The 25,108-nt window shown below is 42.3% G+C and overlaps 2 protein-coding genes across 2 annotated transcripts in view; one reads left to right on the forward strand and one right to left on the reverse strand.

Annotated features, from left to right (window-relative positions):
• Art3 (ADP-ribosyltransferase 3 (inactive)) overlaps positions 1-4,139 on the reverse strand; it is a 43,293-nt gene extending 39,154 nt beyond the window's left edge. Inside the window, exon 1 of the mRNA XM_045130141.1 lies at positions 3,991-4,139. The gene's annotated coding sequence lies outside the window, so the exon portion shown is untranslated. The remainder of the gene's footprint in view (positions 1-3,990) is intronic.
• Positions 4,140-16,919: 12,780 nt separating this feature from the next.
• On the forward strand, positions 16,920-19,583 carry Cxcl11 (C-X-C motif chemokine ligand 11). The gene is made up of 4 exons (XM_004664813.2): positions 16,920-17,046; positions 17,784-17,910; positions 18,017-18,089; positions 18,303-19,583. Exons 1-4 carry the CDS (start codon positions 16,986-16,988, stop codon positions 18,342-18,344), a joined length of 303 nt encoding a protein of 100 aa, XP_004664870.1. The 5' UTR covers positions 16,920-16,985; the 3' UTR covers positions 18,345-19,583.
• The last annotated feature ends 5,525 nt before the right edge of the window (positions 19,584-25,108 follow it).

Here is a 25,108-nt window from a genome sequence, read left to right on the forward strand (position 1 = left end):
AAAGGTAGGGTCTCATTCTCAAAGTAATCCTACTACCTCTGCCTCCCAAGGAGTGCTGGCATTAAAGGTGTATACCACCACAGCAGGCTTTTTTCTTCATTTGTTGAAATATTTTTTATTTACTTATTTATTTATTAATTTATTTATTTGAAAGCAGAGATATAGAAAGAAAAGAGACAAGGAGAAACACACACACAAAGAGAATGGGCATGCCAGGTCCTCCAGTCACTGCAAACTCCAGAGGCATATGCCACCCTGTGCATCTGGCTTTACATATGTACTGGGGAATCAGACCTGTATCATTAGTCTTTGCAGGCAAGTACCTTAACCACAAAGCCATTTCTCCAGCCCCCTTTTTCTTCACTTTTCAAAACTAAAAAGGTTATGTTACAATGGCTGACAAGTTGTTGGGTTTTTAAATGTGTGTGTATACATATAACACAAGCAGTCTCAATACTAACATGAAAAAAGGTATTTATAACAATCAAAGAAAACAAAGCTAAGCAAATACCTCAAACCCCTGGGCTTCCTGGCCAGCCAGATGAGCTCAGTTGGTGATCTCCAGGCCAGACAGACCATGTCTCCAAAACAAGGAGCAGGAGGAGAATTCCTGAGGCGTATACCCAAGGTTGTTCTCTGGCGTGTGCACTGCATGCGTGTACATAAAATGCCTCTGCACAAATCCCAACCCAGGTGTTTTCTAGTCATGTCACCTCTTCTGGCCATGTGGCTCTGTACATGTTTCTTTGTTCCTCAGCTAAGGAGAACGGTTTCCCTTCACTGAGTACATTTTAGACTTAGAGAAAACACTGGACAATGTTATTAAGTAACCCTGACATCCCATCTGTCTAAATTTTGCCATTAGTTTCCTTTCTCTGGAATTTAATCCAAAACTCTCATAGCTGTTCCTTATTTAAGTTTCTGAACATCTGTAAGAGTTTTTCCTCGCACAGATGTAAACTTAATAAAATAATCAAGCAAATATTAATAATAACACATATCAACAGTACAAACCCAGACATAATACCCTGAAAACATCATGTACATTTTTCTTGCCTTGTTCTAATTATGAGAAGACATTAGATAAAACATAACTGAGGAACATTCTATAAAACTGATCAATATCCTTCAAGTGGATTTTTAACCTTTTGACAGTTAAGCATACATTATATTTATGTATACCCAACGTCTGGATAACTGTTCTTTAATTCTAATTTACCATTGAGTTCCTACCTATCAATGAGCCCTAACTCAAATTTCACTTGAAGACACTTTTTTTTTTAACCAAGATCATTTCTCATGATAGTTTACACTTCAAAATCCTTATGATGTAAATATTTTAAATATTTTCTTGTTATTTGTTTGACAGAGAAAGGAGAGAGAGAATGGGTTGCCAGGGCCTCCAGCCACTGCAAACGAACTCCAGAAGGGTGTGCCCCCTTGCGTATCTGGCTAACATGGGTCCTGGGGAATCAAACCTGGGTCCTTTGGCTTTGCAGGCAAACGCCTTCAACTGCTAAGCCATCCCTCCAGCCCTGATGTAAATATTTTAGCAGGCTAGCCTATAAACCTAGTCTATTGTTTGTTGCTTTTCTAGGGAAAACTGTCTTCTGGGTCTTAACATGAGATGCAAGAACTATATCCCTTTCTCTTATTCATTCTTTCCTCAGTTTGATGGGCAATTGGATCTTTCTCTTTTCTTACAATACATGTACCCTCCTCACTCACAACTATTCTGCTTCTATTAAATAAAAATACTTATGATTAGCAACTTCCAGGCCTGGAAGCTTTTCTTACTGTATTACTCTTCTCTTCCCCTAAACCCTCAATCCTAGCTTTTAAGAACTATTTAAAGAGCCCCTGGTCACAGACTTGTTCACAAGCCTCTCTGGCTTTCCAGAATCAGCTCTGTACTCTGTATATTCTTCAAGTTTGGGAATGACACTAAAAGGCTCCCAGTTTAACCCTTACAGAACTAGTCTGCATACTGGCTGATCTCTGGTACCTTCTGTAAATTCAGACCTCAAAGGATCTGAAAAAATGGGGCTTGAGATGCTGAAAGAGGTAACAGCTAGGGTTACTGGTCCTTTAAGAAAGAACTCAGGCTGAAGAGATGGCTCAGCAATTAAAGACATTTGCTGGCAAAGCCTGCTGGCCTGGGTTTAACTCCCCAGTACACAAATAAAGCCACACGCACAAAGTAGCACATGTATCTGGAGTTTGTATGGAGTGGCAAGAGGGCCTGGCATGCCCATTCTCTCTCTCTCAAATAAATAAAAAAAAATTTTTTTTCTTCGAGGTACAGTCTCACTCTAGCCCAGGCTGACCTGGAACTCACTATGTAGTCTTAGGGTGGCCTTGAACTCACAGCGATCCTACCACCTCTGCCTCCCGAGTGCTTGGATTAAAGGTATGCGCCACCACTCCCGGCTTAAATAAATAAATTTTAAAAATTAAAACAAGAAAGGGGGCTGGAGAGATGGCTTAGCGGTTAAACGCTTGCCTGTGAAGCCTAAGGACTACGGTTCGAGGATCAATTCCCCAGGACCCACGTTAGCCAGATGCACAAGGGGGCGCACACATCTGGATTTCTTTTGCAGTGGCTGGAGGCCCTGGCGTGCCCATTCTCTCTCTCTATCTGCCTCTTTCTTTCTCTGTCACTTTCAAATAATTAAATAAAAATAATTAAAAAAAAAAAACAAGAAAGGACTCAGAAAGTAAGCTAAAGAAGAGGAGTACAGGGGGTGGTGAGACAGTGATGGTGGAGGAGTTTCTTTGCTCTGATAGAGATCCTGCAGCCAGAAGCTGGCAGGCAGCACTTCGTTCAGCTGCTGGTGAGGTCAGGGTTTCTGCTCATCTCAGTAACTACAGTCAACACACAGGCTCTCTCGCCTTCTCCCTCTTGCCTTCCCTCTTCCCCATGGACTATGCATTGTCTGTTCTGAGACTTCTAAGCATTCTGATTGCAAGTTATGACGGGGACAGAAGGAACAACCATTCCTCACAGAGGGTAAGTTTTAACAAGCCTACTGATAATCCTTCGAAATGCAAATTAATGGGGCTCCAGACCTTCTCCAGCTTTCTTAATTGCTTCTTCACCAAGACTCAGATTCCTTATCTCAAACTGTTCCACACAACTGGCTGCTCTAATCTTCTTTTGGGTCTTCTGTTTTCCAGAGACGCCTGGGCCTGAGAGTCATACAGTCAGAACTTTGAGGTTTTCTCTCCTTCCTGTTGCAACAGAGAAGGGATTCTTTATGCTGGCCACTGCTGCTGTCCCCTGCCTCTGCTTCTTACTAAATGTTTTAAATTATTTCAGATAGGTTCTGTCATCTCTTGAGTCCTTGTTTTCTTGTTTACCGAGGGGATGCTAGAGCCCTCTCTCACAGAACCGTTAGGAGAGCAAGTCAAACGATGTGCACGCGCGCTAAGGCACCAAGCAGCCACTAACAAACAACAGCACTTATTCTGATCACCACCCTCTATCCTGATATAGCTACCCACGTGACACCAACCAGAAGAGATACAAAACAAAAGGTGGCAACCAGAGCTGACGAGTAGCCACAACTGTTTGTATTTACCTGTCTATACTGTGAAGAGCTGGGACACTAGGAACACAAGCAGTAAACAAGGGTATGAGAATGAAGCAGAACTAGGACAGTAGAAGTCTTCAAGGCGGGAAAACGATAGGACTATTTTGTTGACTTTTTATTTTTTTAAAAAAAGTATTCAGCAGCATGTAATAACTAAAAAAAAAAAAAAAAATACAGCTTGAATCCAAGAGAAAGTTATGTAAATGTAACATATCTGCAACAAAAATTGACCTTTCAATCCTTCTTGCTACATTCTTGACTAGAACTCTTACTTAAAATGTTAGCTCAAGTTAACCCTTAGTTCGAACTGGCAAATCACATGTACGGCAATGCTCCTTATAACAAGTCAATTGATTCAGTCTATGAAGATACTAGAAAATCCAATGTGGCTTCATACCTTGCACACATAACTCGTCTAATAGTCACGTGCAGGGTTCATCTCTTCAGGCAAGATTCCTTTGTGTATTATTCTCCTTTCAGCCCTGGAATAACATCAGCTAGGTGGGTTTCCTCTTCCCTTCAGCTTCTCTGAGTAGCACAGGCAATAAACTAACAGTAAGTGAGTAGCTATGTACTCTTCCTACTTCCTGAACCCAGCTCCCCTCAGCGAGTTGTTTGTAGAGTTGCTCTTATAAGTTTCTCTCCCTTCACAATAGGCATGTTGTTTCCCAACTTGGAAAATTAACATGAATATCCACACTGTCCTGGCAGTTGTCAATTGCAGCTATTTTCTGGGCAGCCAACTGAAGGCCATGCATAGAGCTGCCTTTGTTGTGAGAAAAACCATGTCTCTGAAGCTTATGGTGGAACTGAAGTTGTTTTGTCCTAGGCACTGTTTCTGGCTCAAACACATGCAAATGGCAGAAAACATGCCATGAGGAGAGGAGGACATGGAAAGGAAGGCTGGTCTAGTCAGTGAGGTCACAACTTGAGCACAGCTTTTGTGTTCTAAGTATTGACATGTCACCTTTGAATTTACCTAAAATTCCAAACTCATTAGTTTTCACATTCATCTTTGCTTTTGTTATGAATTGTTTGAAGATAAACTTACAAAAAGAAAATGGGGACTGGAGAAATGGCTCAATTGGTAAAGTGCTTGCTCATGTCTATGAGTTCAAATTCCCAGCAGCCACATAAAAAGCAGGGCATGGAGGTGCACATCTGTATCAGTGCTGGGAGGACCCCTGGGGCTTGCTGGCCAGCCAGTCTAGTAGGCAAGTTCCAGGTTCAGTGAGAGACCCTGTCTCAGAAAGAAGGTGGTAGAGAGCCACTGAGGAAGACCAATGGCAACCTCTGACTGACCTTTACATGAACAGGCAAACCCATGCATGCACATCCAGGGAAGAGCGATGGCTCTGATGTCCACATGCACACATATAACCATACATGCACATCTGAGGAAGACTGGTAGAAACCTCTGGCCTTCACATTCACACACATACCCATGCATGCACAACTGCACGCGCGCACACACGAACGTGCACACACACACAAAATAAAAAGAGCAAAGAAAATAACAAGTAGTTTGTCTTTGATACCTGCTAAAGGTGCCTTATAAGGTTATCTTCGCAGTGGAATTGACCAAAAGTAACATTCAAAGTTCAAATAAGTTTGGTTATGCATAAAACAATGTTTATATACTGTGCTTTGCCAGACATAAAAAAGCAAAAATATGATTATGTGATGACTCTTTTCCAAAAGGTAATTGTTTTTTCATTTCAGAAGAAAACAGGTTAAATTATTCTTAAACTCTTACTCATCCAATTCCCAAAAGAAAGACAGGTGTACTTAATGAAACACCTGTAGCTTAAGCAGTTCAGGTAACCTTGTGCAAATTAACTATGCCAGTGAGAATCCATGCAGCTTCAGGAGTCAGGTACAGCCAGCCTCCATCTCATCACTGAACTAGCTGATATAGTTAAAAAGCAGAGGTAACTGAACCATCAGAAACTATTTTCTTCAATCTTCAATCTCTGGAAGGCAAAAGCGAATTCTTCTCTTTTCACACCTGAGTGGTAGCTGTTTATTAACGTCAAAAATTCAGTGCCCAACTCAGTATCACTTCAATTAGGTGTACACAGTTGTGATTCCATCCCTTACACATGTGGGAAAGACAGATGACTGGTGGTGGCTCTCAAACAGGGTGGGTCAGGTAATGGATACGACTGGAAACTGCCCGATATTGTGAATGAACAAGACACTGGGAATTCAGGGAAGCAAATACCAAAAACAAAAGCACTATAAAATGTGACCCCTGGAAGATCTGATTTCCAGCATGAGACTGCATAACCTGAGTAGGTGCTGATCATAAAGGTCAACTCCCAGAAAAAGAAGTACTAGTGTAGGTACAGAACTAGGGTCTGTGGAATCCACTGTCCCTTTACTCAGCACCCACTGTCCCTTTACGCAGCTCCCACTGTCCCTTTACTCAGCATCCACTGTCCCTTTACTCAGCTCCCACTGTCCCTTTACTCAGCATCCACTATCCCTTTACTCAGCTCCCACTGTCCCTTTATTCAGCATCCACTGTCCCTTTACTCAGCATCCACTGTCCCTTTACTCAGCATCCACTGTCACTTTACTCAGCATCCACTATCCCTTTACTCAGCTCCCACTGTCCCTTTATTCAGCATCCACTGTCCCTTTACTCAGCATCCACTGTCCCTTTACTCAGCTCCCACTGTCCCTTTACTCAGCATCCACTATCCCTTTACTCAGCTCCCACTGTCCCTTTATTCAGCATCCACTGTCCCTTTACTCAGCATCCACTGTCCCTTTACTCAGCGTCCACTGTCACTTTACTCAGCGTCCACTGTCCCTTTACTCAGCACCCACTGTCCCTTTACTCAGCATCCACTGTCCCTTTACTCAGCATCCACTGTCCCTTTACTCAGCTCCCACTGTCCCTTTACTCAGCATCCACTGTCCCTTTACACAGCACCCACTGTCCCTTTACTCAGCATCCACTGTCCCTTTACTCAGCATCCACTATCCCTTTACTCAGCTCCCACTGTCCCTTTATTCAGCATCCACTGTCCTTTACTCAGCATCCACTGTCCCTTTACTCAGCGTCCACTGTCCCTTTACGCAGCTCCCACTGTCCCTTTACTCAGCATCCACTGTCCCTTTACTCAGCTCCCACTGTCCCTTTACTCAGCATCCACTGTCCCTTTACTCAGCGTCCACTGTCACTTTACTCAGCGTCCACTGTCCCTTTACTCAGCACCCACTGTCCCTTTACTCAGCATCCACTGTCCCTTTACTCAGCATCCACTGTCCCTTTACTCAGCATCCACTGTCCCTTTACTCAGCTCCCACTGTCCCTTTACTCAGCATCCACTGTCACTTTACTCAGCTCCCACTGTCCCTTTACTCAGCATCCACTGTCCCTTTACACAGCTCCCACTGTCCCTTTACTCAGCACCCACTGTCCCTTTACTCAGCTCCCACTGTCCCTTTACTCAGCTTCCACTGTTCCTTTACTCAGCATCCACTGTCCCTTTACTCAGCATCCACTGTCCCTTTACTCAGCTCCCACTGGCCCTTTACTCAGCATCCACTGTCCCTTTACTCAGCATCCACTGTCCCTTTACTCAGCTCCCACTGTCCCTTTACTCAGCATCCACTGTCCCTTTACTCAGCATCCACTGTCTCTTTACTCAGCTCCCACTGTCCCTTTACTCAGCATCCACTGTCCCTTTACTCAGCTCCCACTGTCCCTTTACTCAGCATCCACTGTCCCTTTACTCAGCATCCACTGTCCCTTTACTCAGCTCCCACTGTCCCTTTACTCAGCATCCACTGTCACTTTACTCAGCCCCCACTGTCCCTTTACTCAGCTCCCACTGTTCCTTTACTCAGCACCCACTGTCCCTTTACTCAGCTCCCACTGTCCCTTTACTCAGCATCCACTGTCTCTTTACTCAGCTCCCACTGTCCCTTTACTCAGCCCCCACTGTCCCTTTACTCAGCACCCACTGTCCCTTTACTCAGCATCCACTGTCCCTTTACTCAGCACCCACTGTCCCTTTACTCAGCATCCACTGTCCCTTTACTCAGCATCCACTGTCCCTTTACTCAGCTCCCACTGTCCCTTTACTCAGCACCCACTGTCCCTTTACTCAGCATCCACTGTCACTTTACTCAGCCCCCACTGTCCCTTTACTCAGCTCCCACTGTTCCTTTACTCAGCATCCACTGTCACTTTACTCAGCTCCCACTGTCCCTTTACTCAGCCCCCACTGTCCCTTTACTCAGCCCCCACTGTCCCTTTACTCAGCACCCACTGTCCCTTTACTCAGCATCCACTGTCCCTTTACTCAGCTCCCACTGTCCCTTTACTCAGCACCCACTGTCCCTTTACTCAGCATCCACTGTCCCTTTACTCAGCTCCCACTGTCCCTTTACTCAGCATCCACTGTCCCTTTACTCAGCATCCACTGTCACTTTACTCAGCCCCCACTGTCCCTTTACTCAGCATCCACTGTCCCTTTACTCAGCTCCCACTGTCCCTTTACTCAGCACCCACTGTCCCTTTACTCAGCATCCACTGTCCCTTTACTCAGCACCCACTGTCCCTTTACTCACCGTCCACTGTCCCTTAACTCAGCATCCACTGTCCATTTATTCAGCATCCACTGTCCATTTACTAAGCTCCCACTGTCCCTTTACTCAGCACCCAGGGTCCCTTTACTCAGCACCCACTGTCCCTTTACTCAGCATCCACTGTCCCTTTACTCAGCTCCCACTGTCCCTTTACTCAGCATCCACTGTCCCTTTACTCAGCTCCCACTGTCCCTTTACTCAGCATCCACTGTCCCTTTACTCAGCTCCCACTGTCCCTTTACTCAGCATCCACTGTCCCTTTACTCAGCATCCACTGTCCCTTTACTCAGCATCCACTGTCCCTTTACTCAGCATCCACTGTCCCTTTACTCAGCATCCACTGTCACTTTACTCAGCTCCCACTGTCCCTTTACTCAGCATCCACTGTCCCTTTACTCAGCATCCACTGTCCCTTTACTCAGCACCCAGTGTCCCTTTACACAGCATCCTAGTCACTTTACTCAGCTCCCACTGTCCCTTTACTCAGCTCCCACTGTCCCTTTACTCAGCATCCACTGTCCCTTTACTCAGCATCCACTGTCCCTTTACTCAGCTCCCACTGTCCCTTTACTCAGCATCCACTATCCCTTTACTCAGCTCCCACTGTCCCTTTACTCAGCATCCACTGTCACTTTACTCAGCATCCACTGTCACTTTACTCAGCATCCACTGTCCCTTTACTCAGCATCCACTGTCCCTTTACTCAGCTCCCACTGTCCCTTTACTCACCGTCCACTGTCCCTTAACTCAGCATCCACTGTCCATTTATTCAGCATCCACTGTCCCTTTACTAAGCTCCCACTGTCCCTTTACTCAGCACCCAGGGTCCCTTTACTCAGCACCCACTGTCCCTTTACTCAGCATCCACTGTCCCTTTACTCAGCTCCCACTGTCCCTTTACTCAGCATCCACTATCCCTTTACTCAGCTCCCACTGTCCCTTTACTCAGCATCCACTGTCCCTTTACTCAGCATCCACTGTCCCTTTACTCAGCACCCACTGTCCCTTTACTCAGCATCCACTGTCCCTTTACTCAGCTCCCACTGTCCCTTTACTCAGCATCCACTGTCCCTTTACTCAGCTCCCACTGTCCCTTTACTCAGCATCCACTGTCCCTTTACTCAGCTCCCACTGTCCCTTTACTCAGCATCCACTGTCCCTTTACTCAGCATCCACTGTCCCTTTACTCAGCACCCAGGGTCCCTTTACTCAGCACCCACTGTTCCTTTACTCAGCATCCACTGTCCCTTTACTCAGCATCCACTGTCCCTTTACTCAGCTCCCACTGTCCCTTTACTCAGCATCCACTGTCCCTTTACTCAGCTCCCACTGTCCCTTTACTCAGCATCCACTGTCCCTTTACTCAGCTCCCACTGTCCATTTACTCAGCACCCACTGTCCCTTTACTCAGCTCCCACTGTCCATTTACTCAGCATCCACTGTCCCTTTACTCAGCTCCCACTGTCCCTTTACTCAGCATCCACTGTCCCTTTACTCAGCACCCACTGTCCCTTTACTCAGCTCCCACTGTCCCTTTACTCAGCTCCCACTGTCCATTTACTCAGCATCCACTGTCCCTTTACTCAGCTCCCACTGTCCATTTACTCAGCATCCACTGTCCCTTTACTCAGCTCCCACTGTCCCTTTACTCAGCATCCACTGTCCCTTTACTCAGCTCCCACTGTCCCTTTACTCAGCATCCACTGTCCCTTTACTCAGCTCCCACTGTCCCTTTACTCAGCATCCACTGTCCCTTTACTCAGCTCCCACTGTCCATTTACTCAGCACCCACTGTCCCTTTACTCAGCTCCCACTGTGCCTTTACTCAGCATCCACTGTCCCTTTACTCAGCTCCCACTGTCCATTTACTCAGCACCCACTGTCCCTTTACTCAGCTCCCACTGTCCATTTACTCAGCATCCACTGTTCCTTTACTCAGCATCCACTGTTCCTTTACTCAGCTCCCACTGTCCCTTTACTCAGCTCCCACTGTCCCTTTACTCAGCTCCCACTGTCCCTTTACTCAGCATCCACTGTTCCTTTACTCAGCACCCACTGTCCCTTTACTCAGCTCCCACTGTCCCTTTACTCAGCATCCACTGTCCCTTTACTCAGCATCCACTGTCCCTTTACTCAGCACCCACTGTCCCTTTACTCAGCTCCCACTGTCCCTTTACTCAGCATCCACTCTTTTCAGCATCCACTGTTACTCTGGATGTCAATGTTAATATTGAAGTTTCTCACTTTCCAAGTACGTTGTCAAAGTTATTTCAAGTTTATTTTGTTTGTTCTTGTTCTTTAATTGAGGCTTAGTGCCTAACATCTCCCTATGCATTTGACAGGATTCTTCTGACTTTCAGAGGAAGCATTTTAAGGAAATCTTGTGTTTCTGTATTAACACAGCTCCAATCCCCCCTCCGCCCCCCAGTCCCTCTCTGAAGTGATTTTACTGCTTTACAGAACAGCAGCAGGCACTGAGCTGGCTGCAGTTGTTAGAGCCAAGCTTTCCCATTCAGTGGCTTCACTTTAGTCACATTGATTTAGGTGTCTGGCAACCTCTTCCACAGGAGGGAGTCATCTGCCTTCTACAAACTCAATAGGACTCTGTTACATCACGCTGATTTATAATAAATGGAAATGTACAGTTTCCATTCCTGACCCACGTTTCACTAGGTTAACTGAATAAAATATCCTTAGTATTAACTTCTTTTTAGTAGATGGTCAATATATCATGCAGAAGCTTATTGAATACTGAGTTATAATTATATTTAAATGACTTGCATTAGCCACTTCAAACTTAAAAAACACTTTTTAGATCAAACCTAGGGCCTTGAAGTTCTCTACCACTGAGCTACATTCCTAGTCCAACATTAAAAAGTCTACATTAATTGAATACTTTGGAAACATTATCAAAATGTCAAATGAACCACAGATCACAGAATTTTCAAGTTGGAAAGGAATTGGTTGATTAAATATGGAAACAAGATGCAATTCCTGAGATACTTCTTTAAGTTTAAGGGTAATCTTGAGTGAGTGGACCTGGGAATACAAACTGAAAATCGTCCAACTTGAGAAACAACAAAGCCAATGCTACTAAAAAGAAAATGTAGTTTAATTTTTCTCACTCAAAGAGAAGGATCAATCAATGAGCTACAAAGAGTTAATGAACAAAAAAGGAAACTATTAGGAAAATTTAAAGTTTGTTTAAAACAAAATAATAGCCAGTGTGGTGGCTCATATATTTAATCTCAGGACTCAGGAGACTGAGGCAAACCATGAGTTTGAGGCCAACCTGGGCTATAGAATGAATTCTCAGTCAGTGTAGACTGCAGTAAATGCCCTGCCTCAAAAACAACAACAACAAAATAGCATCTGTTGACCTTCCAGTCCCAGTTTATTTTTTTTAACTGAAGTTTTCATTTTTTCTAGTTGTGAATAAATTAACAGTCACATTTTGATACAATGTATCAATGGGATCAGCTGCAAAAGTAAGATTTTGCCTAGTCTGTCCAAAACAAGAACAGTTATATTCTGGTGAAAAGATGAGAACTTTTCAAATTAGTTCTTTTTCATTTGTCCTATAATTTCCTCATAAATAATCGGCTCCAACAAATGTCTTGACAGTCCATTTCCTCATAGCACCACATCTTCCATGCCGTCATCATAGAGCCATTTATAGGTGCAACATTTGGAACACTCCACAGTCTCCAAGAGGCATTTAAATTGTTTAGGCTGTACTTGAGTTATTTTCATTTTTGCTTCTTTCATATTCCTCAGTATATCTACTTTATCAACTGAACTCAGTGAATGTAAATTGTGAATTAGTGTGGTTATTATGCTGCCCAAAACAGTGCTTTACCATGTGTTGTGGGGTGACTCTGGTGCCCCCATAAAATTAGGTGCTCTGAATGCTAGGTTTCCAGCTGATGGAGATTTGGGAATTAATGCCTCCTGGAGGCAGTGTATTGTTGGGGGTGGGCTTATGGGTATTATTGCCAGTGTCCCCTTGCCAGTGTTTGGCACACTCACCTGTTGCTGTTGCCTACCTTATGTTGGTCAGGGGGTGATGTCCACCCTCTGCTCATGTCATTGTTTTCCCCTGCCATCATAGAGCTTCTCCTTATGTCTGTAAGCCAAAATAAACTCTTTTTTCCAAAAACCTGCTCTTGGTTGGGTGATTTCTGCCAGCAATGAAACCCTGACTACAACAGTAAAGTTGGTACCGAGAGTGACATTGCTGCTAGACACCTGACTGTGTGGCTTGGCCTTTTGAAGCTGATTTTCAAGAGGAATGTGGAAGGATTTGAAATCTTGGAAGAAATACCTTGCAGTGCTGTAAGTACAGCTTGATGGACTATTCTGGTCAGAGTTGAAAGACCTGAATGTAATAAGAAGTATGGACTGTGAGGTTTGGCTTATGAGGATGAGAAAAAGCTTTGTCTGCACTGGGCTAGAAGCAATGTGTGAAAGGCTTGTTGTTATGCCTTTGTCCTGAGAATCTGTGCAGGGTTGTTTTGCATAGAAATGGACTGGTGTGAGCAGAGGAATATGGCACAGAAATGAAATCTTTGGGCAGAAACATCTGCCTGTTAAACTATAATTATATGAAATTACAACCTTTGAGATTGGGCCAGCTGACCTACACTGGGGCAACAGGAAGAATGTAAACTCTTTTGGAGGAGTCTCAGTCTCAAGGAGTGTCCTGTTCTTCAAAGTCTGCTTTATTCCCTCCTAGATTAACAAACTGGCATCCTACCTGGTATTGTGGAGTATAAGAAAAGCAAGAAAGAAAGGGTCATTAAGTTGCAATGTGTTCTTGTGTTTTGGAAATGTCCATGGGCAGTGTGAAGCAGGTTTGCTGGATGCCTGCATGGGGACTCGATGGAGGCATGAGGATGGACCATGGGTTGCAGTGGAGACCAATGGAGATGCTGGGACCACGACATGGCTGCTAAGGAGAGCTGCTGGCCCTGATGAAGTTTTCGAAAACTGTGAGTATCTTAGCTGGAGGGGCAAAATTGGAACTCCAGAGACTTTTTGCTGGTTAGAATTATCAGACTTGGAGATTTGTCACTGACTAGAGTTGTTGGACTTAGAGCTACAGAGTTTGATGTTTGCCCTGTTTAAATCTTGTATTGACTGACTATTTCTTTGCTATGCCCAGTGCCATCTTTTGCAGTATGAATATTTATTCTGTACCATTATGGGACTTGGGGGGATTTTTTGGTGTTAAAAGACCTGGGATTATGGGAATGTTGAACATCATTAAGATTGATTAAAAAAATATGGTGACTTTTAAAGTTGGACTGAATGCATTGCATTTTACATCATGGATAATTATCAGTTTATGCGGACCAGGGACGGAATGTGGTGGTTTGATTCAGATGTCCTCCATAAACTTAGGTGTTCTGAATGCTACATTCCCAGCTGATGGAGATTTGGGAATTAATGCCTCCTGGACACAGTGTATTGTTGGGGGGTGGGCTTACAAGTTTTATAGCCAGCTTCCCCTTGCCAGTGTTTGGCATACTCTCCTCTTGCTATTGTCCACCTTATGTTGGCCAGGGAGTGATGTCCACCCTCTGCTCATGCCATCGCTTTCCCCTGCCATCATGGAGCTTCCCCTCAGTCTGTAAGCCAAAATAAACCTTTTTTTTTTTCAAAAGCTGCTCTTGGTCAGGTGATTTCTGCCAGCAATATGAACCTGAATTCAACACCATATGGAAAAAGTATATATCATAGTTAATAAATTTTTATGAGGAGTCATTCCAATAAAATACAGATTTTCTCCTATTGGTTGTATAGTTCCTTGGGATTTGGTTTTGACAGTTGCTCATATTCAGTGAATGTATTAAATGACAACAAAGACTACATGCAGGACCTTAATTTCACAAGCCACTTGCCAGAGCACACTTAATAATTAATACAAGTCTGGTGTTCTAGGGGTTGCCATTAGTTTCTGGTATTCTTTTAGACTAATAAATATATTTAGCTCTACTAGGCCATATCTATATACAGTTGCACAGGCATATAGATCATACAGAAGTTTCCAAAGTGCATTTGTTTCATTTTTACTTGGAAATACTCCAATTATTTTTAAAGGAATGCCTGCTGACCAATGAACTGGTTTTATTCTAAATTCTGAAAAAGCGTATGTGACAGCGTAACAGGTGGTCTTACTACGTCATCATTTCTGGGATCTATTTTGAAGAAGTCACAGTGAATCACTTGCAGATTTTCACTCCACATTTTCCTTACGGACTTCAATTGTGGAATAAAAGTTTTATCACTCTGAAGTGCAACCCCTTTGACACCAGTTTCAAAGTAATGCCTAAGTTAGAATTCCAGGACCAAGACAGAACTTCAGCAAAATTTGTCGATTCCTGTATGATTTTTGCCACAGTATTAACCAAATTCTGACTGGTTACATAATGCTTGGGGTTGGAGCAACCCTTGGTAAGTCTTCGAAATTCAGATTGAGCAGCTTCTGTGGGCAATAATCATAGAAGCCACGGCGGTTCCTAGCCTAATCTTCAATCCCCAGCACCCACATAAAATGCCAAGTGTTGTGGTGTGTGCCTGTAATGACAGCACTGGGGAGGCTGAGATAGAGGGTCCTGATACCACTGGTTAGCCAGTCTAAATGAGTCAGTGAGCTCTAGGTTCAGTCACTGATCCTGTCTCAAAAAATAAAATGGACAGCAATTGAGAAAAACACCCAATATCCATCTCCACATGCACACACATGCTTGTACTCACACATGTGCACACTCACATTAAAACACACACACCACAAAGACATATACATGCAATATATACAGTTGACATTACTTTCATCTGTCTATGTTTACTTTCTAATGTGACTACTAGGTTATGCATGTGGCTTACAGGATTCATCTGGGAAAAGCTTGACAAGGACTGTAAGTTCAAGTTAGAAGAGAAAAATCATTACATAATATGGTATCATGAAGGCTTCATCAAGCTGTGACTTAAAACACATCAGAAACCCTCTGTGCACATTAAGCAGAACAAGATCAGACCAGGAATCTTCCAAACGAAAATGGCTTAATTAGAATTCTTTCTTGATTATGTATATGTGTGTGTGTGTTTATATTTATTTGTTTATTTACAATAGCCCTCTAAAAGTTGTCAATGCTAGCTTTGCAGATCAATTCTATTTAATGATTTGAGCTTTAAAAATATAAAACAGTGTGTTTCTTTCAGATCACACAAAATGTTAAGAAAATTTAAAGTTAGTGAGTTGGAGGGGGTATAGTCTAGTGTTAGCATATGTACTTAGCATGTGTAAGGACCTGAGTTCAATACCAAGCACCCCAGGGGAAAGAAATCAATGATAACTTAGAAAAGGAAACAGAAAAGATGCCCTATAGTTCCAAATTACTAGTTATACAGTAAATATATTTATTAAACTTGCTCTTTAAAAAAATCTCTTGGGGGCTGGAGAGATGGCTTAGCGGTTAAGCGCTTGCCTGTGAAGCCTAAGGACCCCGGTTCGAGGCTCGGTTCCCCAGGTCCCACGTTAGCCAGATGCACAAGGGGGCACACGCATCTGGAGTTCATTTGCAGAGGCTGGAAGCCCTGGTGCGCCCATTCTCTCTCTGTCCCTCTATCTGTCTTTCTCTCTGTGTCTGTTGCTCTCAAATAAATAAATTAGAAAAAAAAAATCTCTTGGATTTCAACTCCATGTGCCTACATGTGACACACTTAAAACAGATACAGAAAGCTTAACAAGAAAAGGACAAAAAAGAAATGAAAATAAAGATAAGGACAAGAAAAGCAGAGATTGTATCAAGATAGATTCCAAGTGGTAAAAACATCCAATGATAGAGAAAGTAATTTTTAAATAATCCTTAATGGACCATTTACAACTTTATGGACTAAAGAGTGCTAAAGCATACAGTAAGAATTTAAAAACACAGCAATGTAAGATATAAGTACAAAAGTATGGGGTACATGCTGCTTTGACTTCTAAGTCTATAACTTTCTTGTTATGTTTCAAATGCTTGCTCTACTTATACTCTAAAATATTTGGTAAATTTTTATTTAACCTCACACCTGAGAAGTCACTTATAGCATTGGCAGAAAGTACTGGAAATGTTTAAGGGATATGAAGTTATAGGCAAAAATGTAAAGTTAAATGAAGGACATCTGGTGTCAACTAAAATACACTTAGCCTCACAGGCAAACATGAGATGAAAAAATAATTTAGCATACCATTTTGTGTAGTTATATGAAGGACAGAGGAAAAGAAGCCAAACAGGAAGGTCTTCCTAAGGGAATGGAAATCAGGCTTCCACTGCCTGGAATCAAAGCATTTCTAGGAAAAGCCACCTTAACTTTTTTGAGACAAAGTCTCATGCACTCTACACCCAAGATAGCTTCAACTTCTCATCTTCCTGCCTCTGCCTCTGAGTAGCGGGCTTATGTCTGGTCTGTGCAGTGCTGGGGATTGAACCTGGGCTAGCTTAAGGCTGATTTCTGCAAAGATCTACTCTATGTCCATACCTTTTCCCAAGTGCTTTTACATTCAGATCACTTTATCACTACAGCAGACAGGAAGGAACTAACTGGTACTGAACAAAACAGAAACTCTCGGAAGAAAGGAATATGACTCAAGAAGGGAAATTCCTACTGCCCTCTGAGGGTGGCAGGTCTATAAAATGCTCTGCTCTGCATACACCAATTAAGAGGTCCCCTTAGGCTCAGCATTACTCATCCTCCAGAAGAGAAGCCAGCTGGAGCGGCAGCAGGAGTAGTGACAGGACCATGAGTGGGAAAGCCATGGCTGTGGCCTTGGTCACAATACTCTGGGCTGTGACTGTTCAAGGTACATGTTGCTTTGACTTCTAAATCTATAAATTTCTTGTGTTTCAAATGTTTGCTCTACTTTTATTCTAAAATATTTGGTAAATTTTTACTTAACCTCATACATTAGAAGTCACTTATAGTATTAGCAGAAAATGCTGGAAATGTTTAAGGCATTAGAGATGATAATTAAAATCTACTGATGATAATAGACTTCATACACATTTTTTATTTTGTGACAGTTATCTAGCAAAGGCCTTCAGCATAGCTTTAAATGTCTGTTAAAATTTTTATACAGAAATGGGGCTGGAGAGATTGCTTAGTGGTTAAGGCACTTGCCTGCAAAGCCTAAGGACGCAGGTTCGACTCCCCAGAACCCACATAAGCCAGATGCATAAGGTGGCACATATGCCTGGAGTTCACTTCCAGTGGCTAAGGCCATGGTGTACCAATTCTATCTGTGTGTCTCTTTCTCTCTCTTTCTCTCTCCCTCTCTCATAAATAAATGTTAATGCTCTGGAAAAATTCTTATGCATAAAAGCCAGAGACAAACAAGTATCACCTTAAGGAACCTTCTGCATGTGTTCCTTTACACAGCAATGCTTGAGACTAGTGAACCCATCTTACCTAAGTCCTTTCTCAGTAACAGTGGGATCAAGAACTACTGCACAGTAAGACCTCATCCCAGTCACCAGTTACACCTCATAGCCATCTGCTGCAATTGGACACATGACTAACCCAAGCCATGGTCTGTTTAAGGCTTCCCCATGTTCAAAGGAGGACGCTGTCTTTGCCAAGGCCCTGGAGTAAATGCAGTGAAAGTGACAGAAATTGAGAAAGCCTCAGTAATGTACCGAACTAATAGCTGTGACAGAGTTGAAGTGATGTAAGTAATGGACCTGCCAAAGATGACAATGGAGAAGGCAGATTAGAGTTGTTTGCTTTGTTTTCCTATGCAAAACTTAAGACACCTTCGCATCTCCCCTTAACAGTATCACCCTGAAAGCACAAAAGGGACAAAGATGCCTGAATCCCAGATCAAAGCAAGCACAGCTTATTATAAAGGTACAGTACCAAATACCTTCCAAGTTATAATGTGCTTTATCCAAAACACAGCTTTGAAAACAGAAAATTGACAACTGTTGGAAGATTCTGCCAAATATGAAATGTCTGCTATATGATTATAATGTCCTTTTCCTGTTATATGTGTTTATATATTAGCTCTTAATTACTGAGGAAACAAAAAGCAACCCAGTAAATAAAACTTTCTTATTTCAGAAAATTGAAAGAAAGAAATTTTTAAAACACTACAACATATGAAGCCCTGGAAAAGAAAATATGACCACTAACAAGTTTAACTGTGACTACTGAAATAAGAATTCTGCAATTGAAAATTTTCTCCTGACTGTTGGAATACACATCCATGTACTTCTAGGTCAAGAACCTTCTAGGAGACTTAATTAACTATTCTGCTATAATTATGAAAAGATTTATCTCTAAAAGTCATGTGTCTGTACTATGTTCTGTGGTTAGAATGAAGACAGTAAAATTTTTACTTGAACCTAGCCCTTTTGAAACAAAAGCATCTATATATGTAGTAAAACATTCTCAAATAATTGTTCATGCAAATTGACATTCCTTTCCCAAAATATTATGTAGCATATAGATATATATAGAAAAGTTCTTATCATCATCTTGTTTGCTTTGTAAAAGACTAATTCATGAAGTGTTCTGTGGAAAATGTATAAGCTATGTGAACTGTGTCAGAACAAGTGTTTAATCATTGAATTTATAGCACTGGTCTTTTCTCCCTCCATCTTTTTCCACTGAAATGTTTTGTTTGTGTTTCCTATACATTTTGATTTCATTTGTTCTCATCAGTGACAGTAGTATCTTAAGTAGTTATAAGATCTGAATCTAACCTTTGTCTTCACAGTGATGACTGGTTGGTTACTTGGTGACAAGGTCTCATTATATAGCCCAAGCTGTCCTACAACTCACTGTGTAGCCTACACTGGCCTTGAACTTGCAGTGATCCTCCTGCCCCAGCATCCTGAGTGCTGGGGTTATTGGAATGAGCCACCACTCCCAGCTCAAATCTTTATAATGCTTTTTTTGTTAACTGTATCTCTGTTCAAATTCCATAATATTTCTGCAAATGGTATATTCCTTTATTTCAATTAAATTTACATGAAAAGCAAGTTTTCTCTAATGTACATGAGAAATCAGTGTTACATGTCATTGAAAAATATAAAAAAAATATCATTTTAAAAATGCTGATGTCTCAGTTGAAAGAGTGCTTGCCTAGCATGCACTCTGAGCTCATCATGCCATTTACATTGAACAACTTCTTGGAAACCCTCGTACAGTGAATGCAGATACAGTTGCTTTGTGTCACACAAAGTTGCTAAAAAAGTGGAAATGTGCTGAGGTGAATTATGGAATTCTAGTTTTCCATACATCACAATTTAGCTCTTCTTTAAATTTTTCACAATGAAAAAAACAAATTGTCAAGCTGAATGATAATAACACAAACTATTAAACAGTATCTGCTCCTTATCTGTATTATGTCTCAAAATTCTTCCTTGTAAAAACAAAAAAGATGAGCAATGATAAATTAATTAAAAACAGGGGGCTGGAGAAAGGGCTCAGAGGATAAGTGCACCTCCTAGGCATGCATGAGGGCCTGAGAGGCCACTTCTAATATGATCTGCAGGGCCACACAAACAGCGGGGTATGCCCAGTCATGTAGAGAAGCAAAGACCCAAGAATTTCCAGGGCTCATGTAAAACAACACATTCCTGAATCAGTAAGAGACTCTGGCTCAAATAAGAACAGGTGGAAAAACAGTGGAGTGGGACACCCAACATTCTGCTGCAGCCACCACAGGCAAGTACAGGCAGTCACAGGGGAGCATATGAGTCACCTCATGGGCATGTACATGTACATACAGCATGCACACATACAAGCACACACACATTATACATACAAGCATAATAAAAATCAAGTAGGTATCTTTTTGAAGCTTTTAATTAAAAATGAAACAAAATGTTAATAAAATTCAAATGAATTAACTTCTGGGGCAAGATGGCAGATTAACAGCTGCTTCCACAAGACATGGTGTGTAAGAGTGTGGTCAACTAAGAACAGGTTCTATTACAGAGAGGGAAAAAGAGTACCAGAAATCACCAAGTGTGATGGGGCCATTGATAACTACACAGAAACAAAAGGGTGACACACTGAAATGCAGTTGTGTATGCCCAACCCAAGCCTCCCCAGAAGGAAACCAATAGCCCTACTGAAGAGACTGGTAGTCCTGACCATAGGACAAGCCCACAGTCCTCACAAGCCTTGAGCCCAATTAGAGTTTCTGACAATGCAGTGACTCTTAAAAAGGCCAGCAATTAAGAGGAGATCCACTTTGTCACTCATGTTTCAGAGGTCTGTGATTGGGTGCCATCTTGAAATGAACCTAGTAAGACTGAGCCACCCTGGGGGAAAGATAATGGAGCAATCATAAGTCAATAGCCCCAAGAGAGAGTGCCAGTTGCTGAGACTTCCACGCAACTGGAAGTTGGGAGGTCAGCAGCACTATACCTTTGGCGGCTAGGAGCTGACCCCATCCATCACCTGAGGATGACGGTGGATTCAAATAGTCTTGAGCCTGTGATCAACAGGTGGTCCTGAGCCATCTCTCTATGACAAGGTTCTCTGCTGGCAGGACTGACAACTCTGAAACTATAGCAGAAAACTTGATTCTACAGCCTAATCCCTCCAGTAAGGTGTTTAATACTGACTAGAATTTGAAAGCTCCTGCTCTGTTTGCTTCCACCAATGCCAATGCACTCAGGAGGCACTCCTTGTCTAGAACATTAATCAAACCAGAGTACACAAACTGGGTAGTGTCAGGAGCACAGGAAAGCATGTCCAGCCCATAGGCTACAAAGTTAAGTGTGTCTAGAGGGCCATACAGAAAGAAGAGAAGCTTCTAAAGAGAAAAGAGCTTGCTTGCCCGGCAAGTGTGAGGACCTGAATTTGAGCACCAGAACCAAAATAAAAACCTATGGTAGGGTCTGTAGAGATGGCTTAGCAGTTAAGCGTTTGCCCATGAAGCCTAAGGATCCCAGTTCGAGGCTTGATTCCCCAGTGTCCACATAAGCAAGATGCACAAGGTAGCACATGCATCTGGAGTTCATTTTCAGTGGCTGGAGGCCCTGATGCACCCAATTTCTTTCCCCCTTTCCCTCCCTCCCTTCTCCCCCCCCCCTTGCCTCTTTTTCTCTCTGTTGCTCTCAAATAAATAAAAATAAATAACAACAAAAACCCCTGTGGTGACATGTGCTTGTAATCTCAGTGCTAGGGAGGCAGAGACAGGAAGCAAGCTCCTGCACAATGAGAGAAGGTGTCCCCCACAAAGTGAATAGTCTCTCTGAGGAGCAACACCTAAGGTTGCTCTCACACATGTACACATGTGCAAGCGCACCCATCCATACGTGCATCTAGCATGTATCTGAGATATCTAAGCCAACAGCTTGCAAATACTACAAAAACCAAAAACATAGGGCTGGAGAGATGGCTCAGTGGTTAAAGGAACTTCTTGCAAAGCCTGATGTCAGGGTTTGATTCCATAGTACCCATGTAAAGCCAGATGCATAAAAGGCAGCTCTGGTGGACATCTGACACTTGACTAGTCTGGGTTTAGCACTAGCCTAACAAATAGAAAAGAAAAGTGACTCCAACTTCAACTGACACCCACCTGACCAGGTTAAGGTTCCAATGTTGGCATACCCAAAAAGAACATACTCCAAGACAATTTTTTTTTTAATTTTTGGTTCTATATTTGAGCTTTTTAAGACTGGGGAGTTTTGTTCCTCTCATCTTTATCTAATTTTTTTCTGCACCTTTTTTTTTTTTTTTAATCTTTTCGCTTTTCTCTCTGTTCTCAACACTCTTCTCCATTCTTCTTTTCTCTTTTAGCTTTTTCCTTTTCTTTTCACTCATTCTCTTTCCCATTTCTCTATTTAATTCACCCACTATTCTTACTTTTAACCAAAATATTGTTTTTAATTTTTGGTTTTTCGAGGTAGGGTTTCACTATAGTCTAGGCTAACCTGGAATTCACTAAGTAGTCTCAGGGTAGCCTCATACTCATGGTGATCCACCTACCTCTGCCTTCCAAGTGCTGGAATTAAAGGTGTGCACTACCACACCCAGCTCTGAAATAATTTTTAACCTCATTGTATACATTATTTTGCCACTTTTTAAACGGACACTGGTAATGCACTTGTTGGCTTAAATCAATTTCAGTTCTATTTGTTGGTCTTGCTTGGCTGGCAGTGTTGGCTCTCACAGTGGCTTTCTTTATTCTCTCTGTGTGGCAGTGAGCACTGAGCTCTCAAGGGTAGGATGCTAACTAAGAAGATATCCAAAAAACATATGAGATATATAAGCCAACAGCTTGCAAATATTACAACAAAAAAAACCATAAACATGGGGCTGGAGAGAAGGCCCAGTGGTTAAAGGAACTTATTGCAAAGCCAGATGGCAAGGATTCAATTCCCCAGTACCCATGGAAAGCCAAATGCACAAAATGGAGCATCATCTGGAGTTCATTTGTAATGGCAAGACACCCTGACGTGCCCATTCCAAAAACAAAACAAAAAATCCATAAACTTTAAAACTAAAGCAATATGAAACTTCCAAAGGATCATAACTCTTCAATTACTGAATTCAATTACTGAATTACTGAAATGTAACAGCATCCAAAAGTCTACTTGTAAAAATGGTCAATAAAAGGCTGGGCATGATGGCACATGCCTTTCATCCCACCACTTGGGAGGCTGAGGTAGGAGGACTGCTGTGAGTTTGAGGTCCAGCCTGAGGCTACAAAGTGAGTTCCAGGTCAGCTTGGGCTAGAGTGAAACCCTACTCAACAAACAAACAAACATACAAAAAGATCAATGACTTCAATGAGCTAACAAGCCAGTAGATGAAGGAAGGAAGAAAACCAATTCAGGACACAGGTAAGACAGTCAGCAGTAAGTAATCTCTTTGGTCTTGTGTTTGATTTTGCTTTTGCCCCTCCAAGACCCAAGAAGAGATTTTATAGGCTCTAGACATGGAAGAGCTTTGGCCATCAACCCAGCCTCTGTGCTAGGATGAACTAAGGACTACCATCTGCTCTGCCTTGATAGATGTAAGAGCAATACCAACCAATGTGGTGTGTCAGTGTCAGAGGTCATTTGTTTTCCTGGTGACGTCCATTGTGGTTGGGGTGAAATGGGATCTCAGTGCCATTTTGCTATTTTAACTTGCATTTCCCTTATGGCTAAAGAAGCTGAACATTATTCATGCATCGTTGGACCATTTATATGTCCTTTGAGAACTATCTGTTTAAGTTATTTGCTTACTTACTGATCATATTATTTGTTGTTCTTGTGTTTAATTTTTAGAGTTCTTTATTCTTTATGTATTCTGGATATTAGTCCTTTTAGCTGGCAAAACTGTTCTCCTATTCTACAGACTGTCTCTGTAATATACTGTTACATTCCCTGTGCAGAAATTTTTTTTAATTTGATTGCAATCCAATGTGTCAGTTCGTTTTAAAAATATTTTATTTTTATTTACTTATTTGAGAGAGGGCGAAAGAGGCAGAGAGAGAGAGAATGGGCACACCAGGGCATCCAGCCCCTGCAAACCAACTCCAGACACATGCACCACCTTGTGCATCTGGCTTACATGGGTCCCAGGAAATCGAACCTGGTTCCTTTGGCTTTGCAGGCAAGAGTTTAATCACTAAGCCATCTCTCCAGTCCCAATGTGTCAGTTCTTGATTTTATTGTTCTGCATTAGTAGAGTTTTATTCAAACTATTGCCTACGCCTGTATCTTGAAGTGTGTTCTCTATTTTCCTTTAAAATTTTAGTTTCAGGTCTTATGTTAAGGTCTTTTGATGCACTTTGAGTTTATTTTTAAAAAATATTTATTATTCATTTATTTGAGAGAGAGAAAGACATGGCAGGGGGAGAGAGAGGGAGAGAATGGTCATGCCAGGGCCTTCAGCCACAAGTGAACTCCAGACGCATGTGCCAGCCACCTTGTGCATCTGGCTTATGTGGGTCCTGGAGAATTGAACCAAGGTCCTTTGGCTTTGCAGGTAAACACTTAACCACTAAGCCATCTCTCCAGCCCTTGAGTTGATTTTTTAATAAATATTTTTTATTTATTTTTGTTCATTTCAGAGAGAAAAAGAATGGGCATGCCAGGGCCTCTAGCCATGGCAAACAAGCTCCAGATGCATCTGGCTTATGTGGTTACTAGGGAATCTAATCTGGGTCCTTAGCCTTCACAGGCAAGCACTTTAACTGTTAAGCCATCTCCCCAGCCCTGAGCTGATTTTATTTTATTTTATTTTATTTTGAGGCATGGTTTCGTATAGGCCAGATTGGTGTCAAACTTGCTATATTGTTAAGGATGACCTTGAACTTCTGATCTTTCTGCCTCTTTACTTACTAAGTACTGGGATTGTAGGTATGTGCACCATGCCCAGTTTTATGCAGTGCTAGAGATCAAACCCAGGGTTTTATGCATACTAGGAAGACATTCTACCAATTGAACCACATCCACATCCTTAGTTAAAATTAATTTTTATTTTATTTTTATTTATTTATGAGAGAGAGAATGGGCATGCCAGGGCCTCTAGCCTCTGCAAACATACTCCAGACACATGCCTCATTTTGCGCATCTGGCTTTTGTGGGTGCTGGGGAGTTGAACCTGGGTCCTTAGGATTTGCAAGCAAGAGCTTTAACCACTAAGCAATCTCTCCAGCCCAAAATTATTTTTTGAGACAAGTCCAACAGATTAGCCTTTAAAAAAATTATCTATTTATTTATTTGAGAGAGTGAGAAAGAGATGGAAAGAGAGAGAATGGGTGACCCAGGGTCTCTAGACATTGCATACATACTCCAGACACATGCGCCAACTTGAGCATCTGGCTTATGTGGGTTCTGGGGAATTGAGCCGAGGCCCTTTGACTTTGCAGGCAAACATTTTACCTGCTGCGCCACCTCTCCAGCCCTACAGGC

The sequence above is a fragment of the Jaculus jaculus genome, chromosome 11, assembly GCF_020740685.1.
Source record: "Jaculus jaculus isolate mJacJac1 chromosome 11, mJacJac1.mat.Y.cur, whole genome shotgun sequence".
Lineage (NCBI taxonomy): Eukaryota > Metazoa > Chordata > Mammalia > Rodentia > Dipodidae > Jaculus > Jaculus jaculus.

Coding starts and splice junctions, on each gene's coding strand:
- Cxcl11 (XM_004664813.2), top strand. CDS start 16,986: ATGAGTGGGAAAGCCATGGCTGTGGCCTTGGTCACAATACTCTGGGCT. Junction 17,047..17,783: donor CTGGGCTGTGACTGTTCAAG/GTACATGTTGCT, acceptor GGTCTGTTTAAG/GCTTCCCCATGTTCAAAGGA. Junction 18,090..18,302: donor AAGCACAGCTTATTATAAAG/GTACAGTACCAA, acceptor TTCTTATTTCAG/AAAATTGAAAGAAAGAAATT.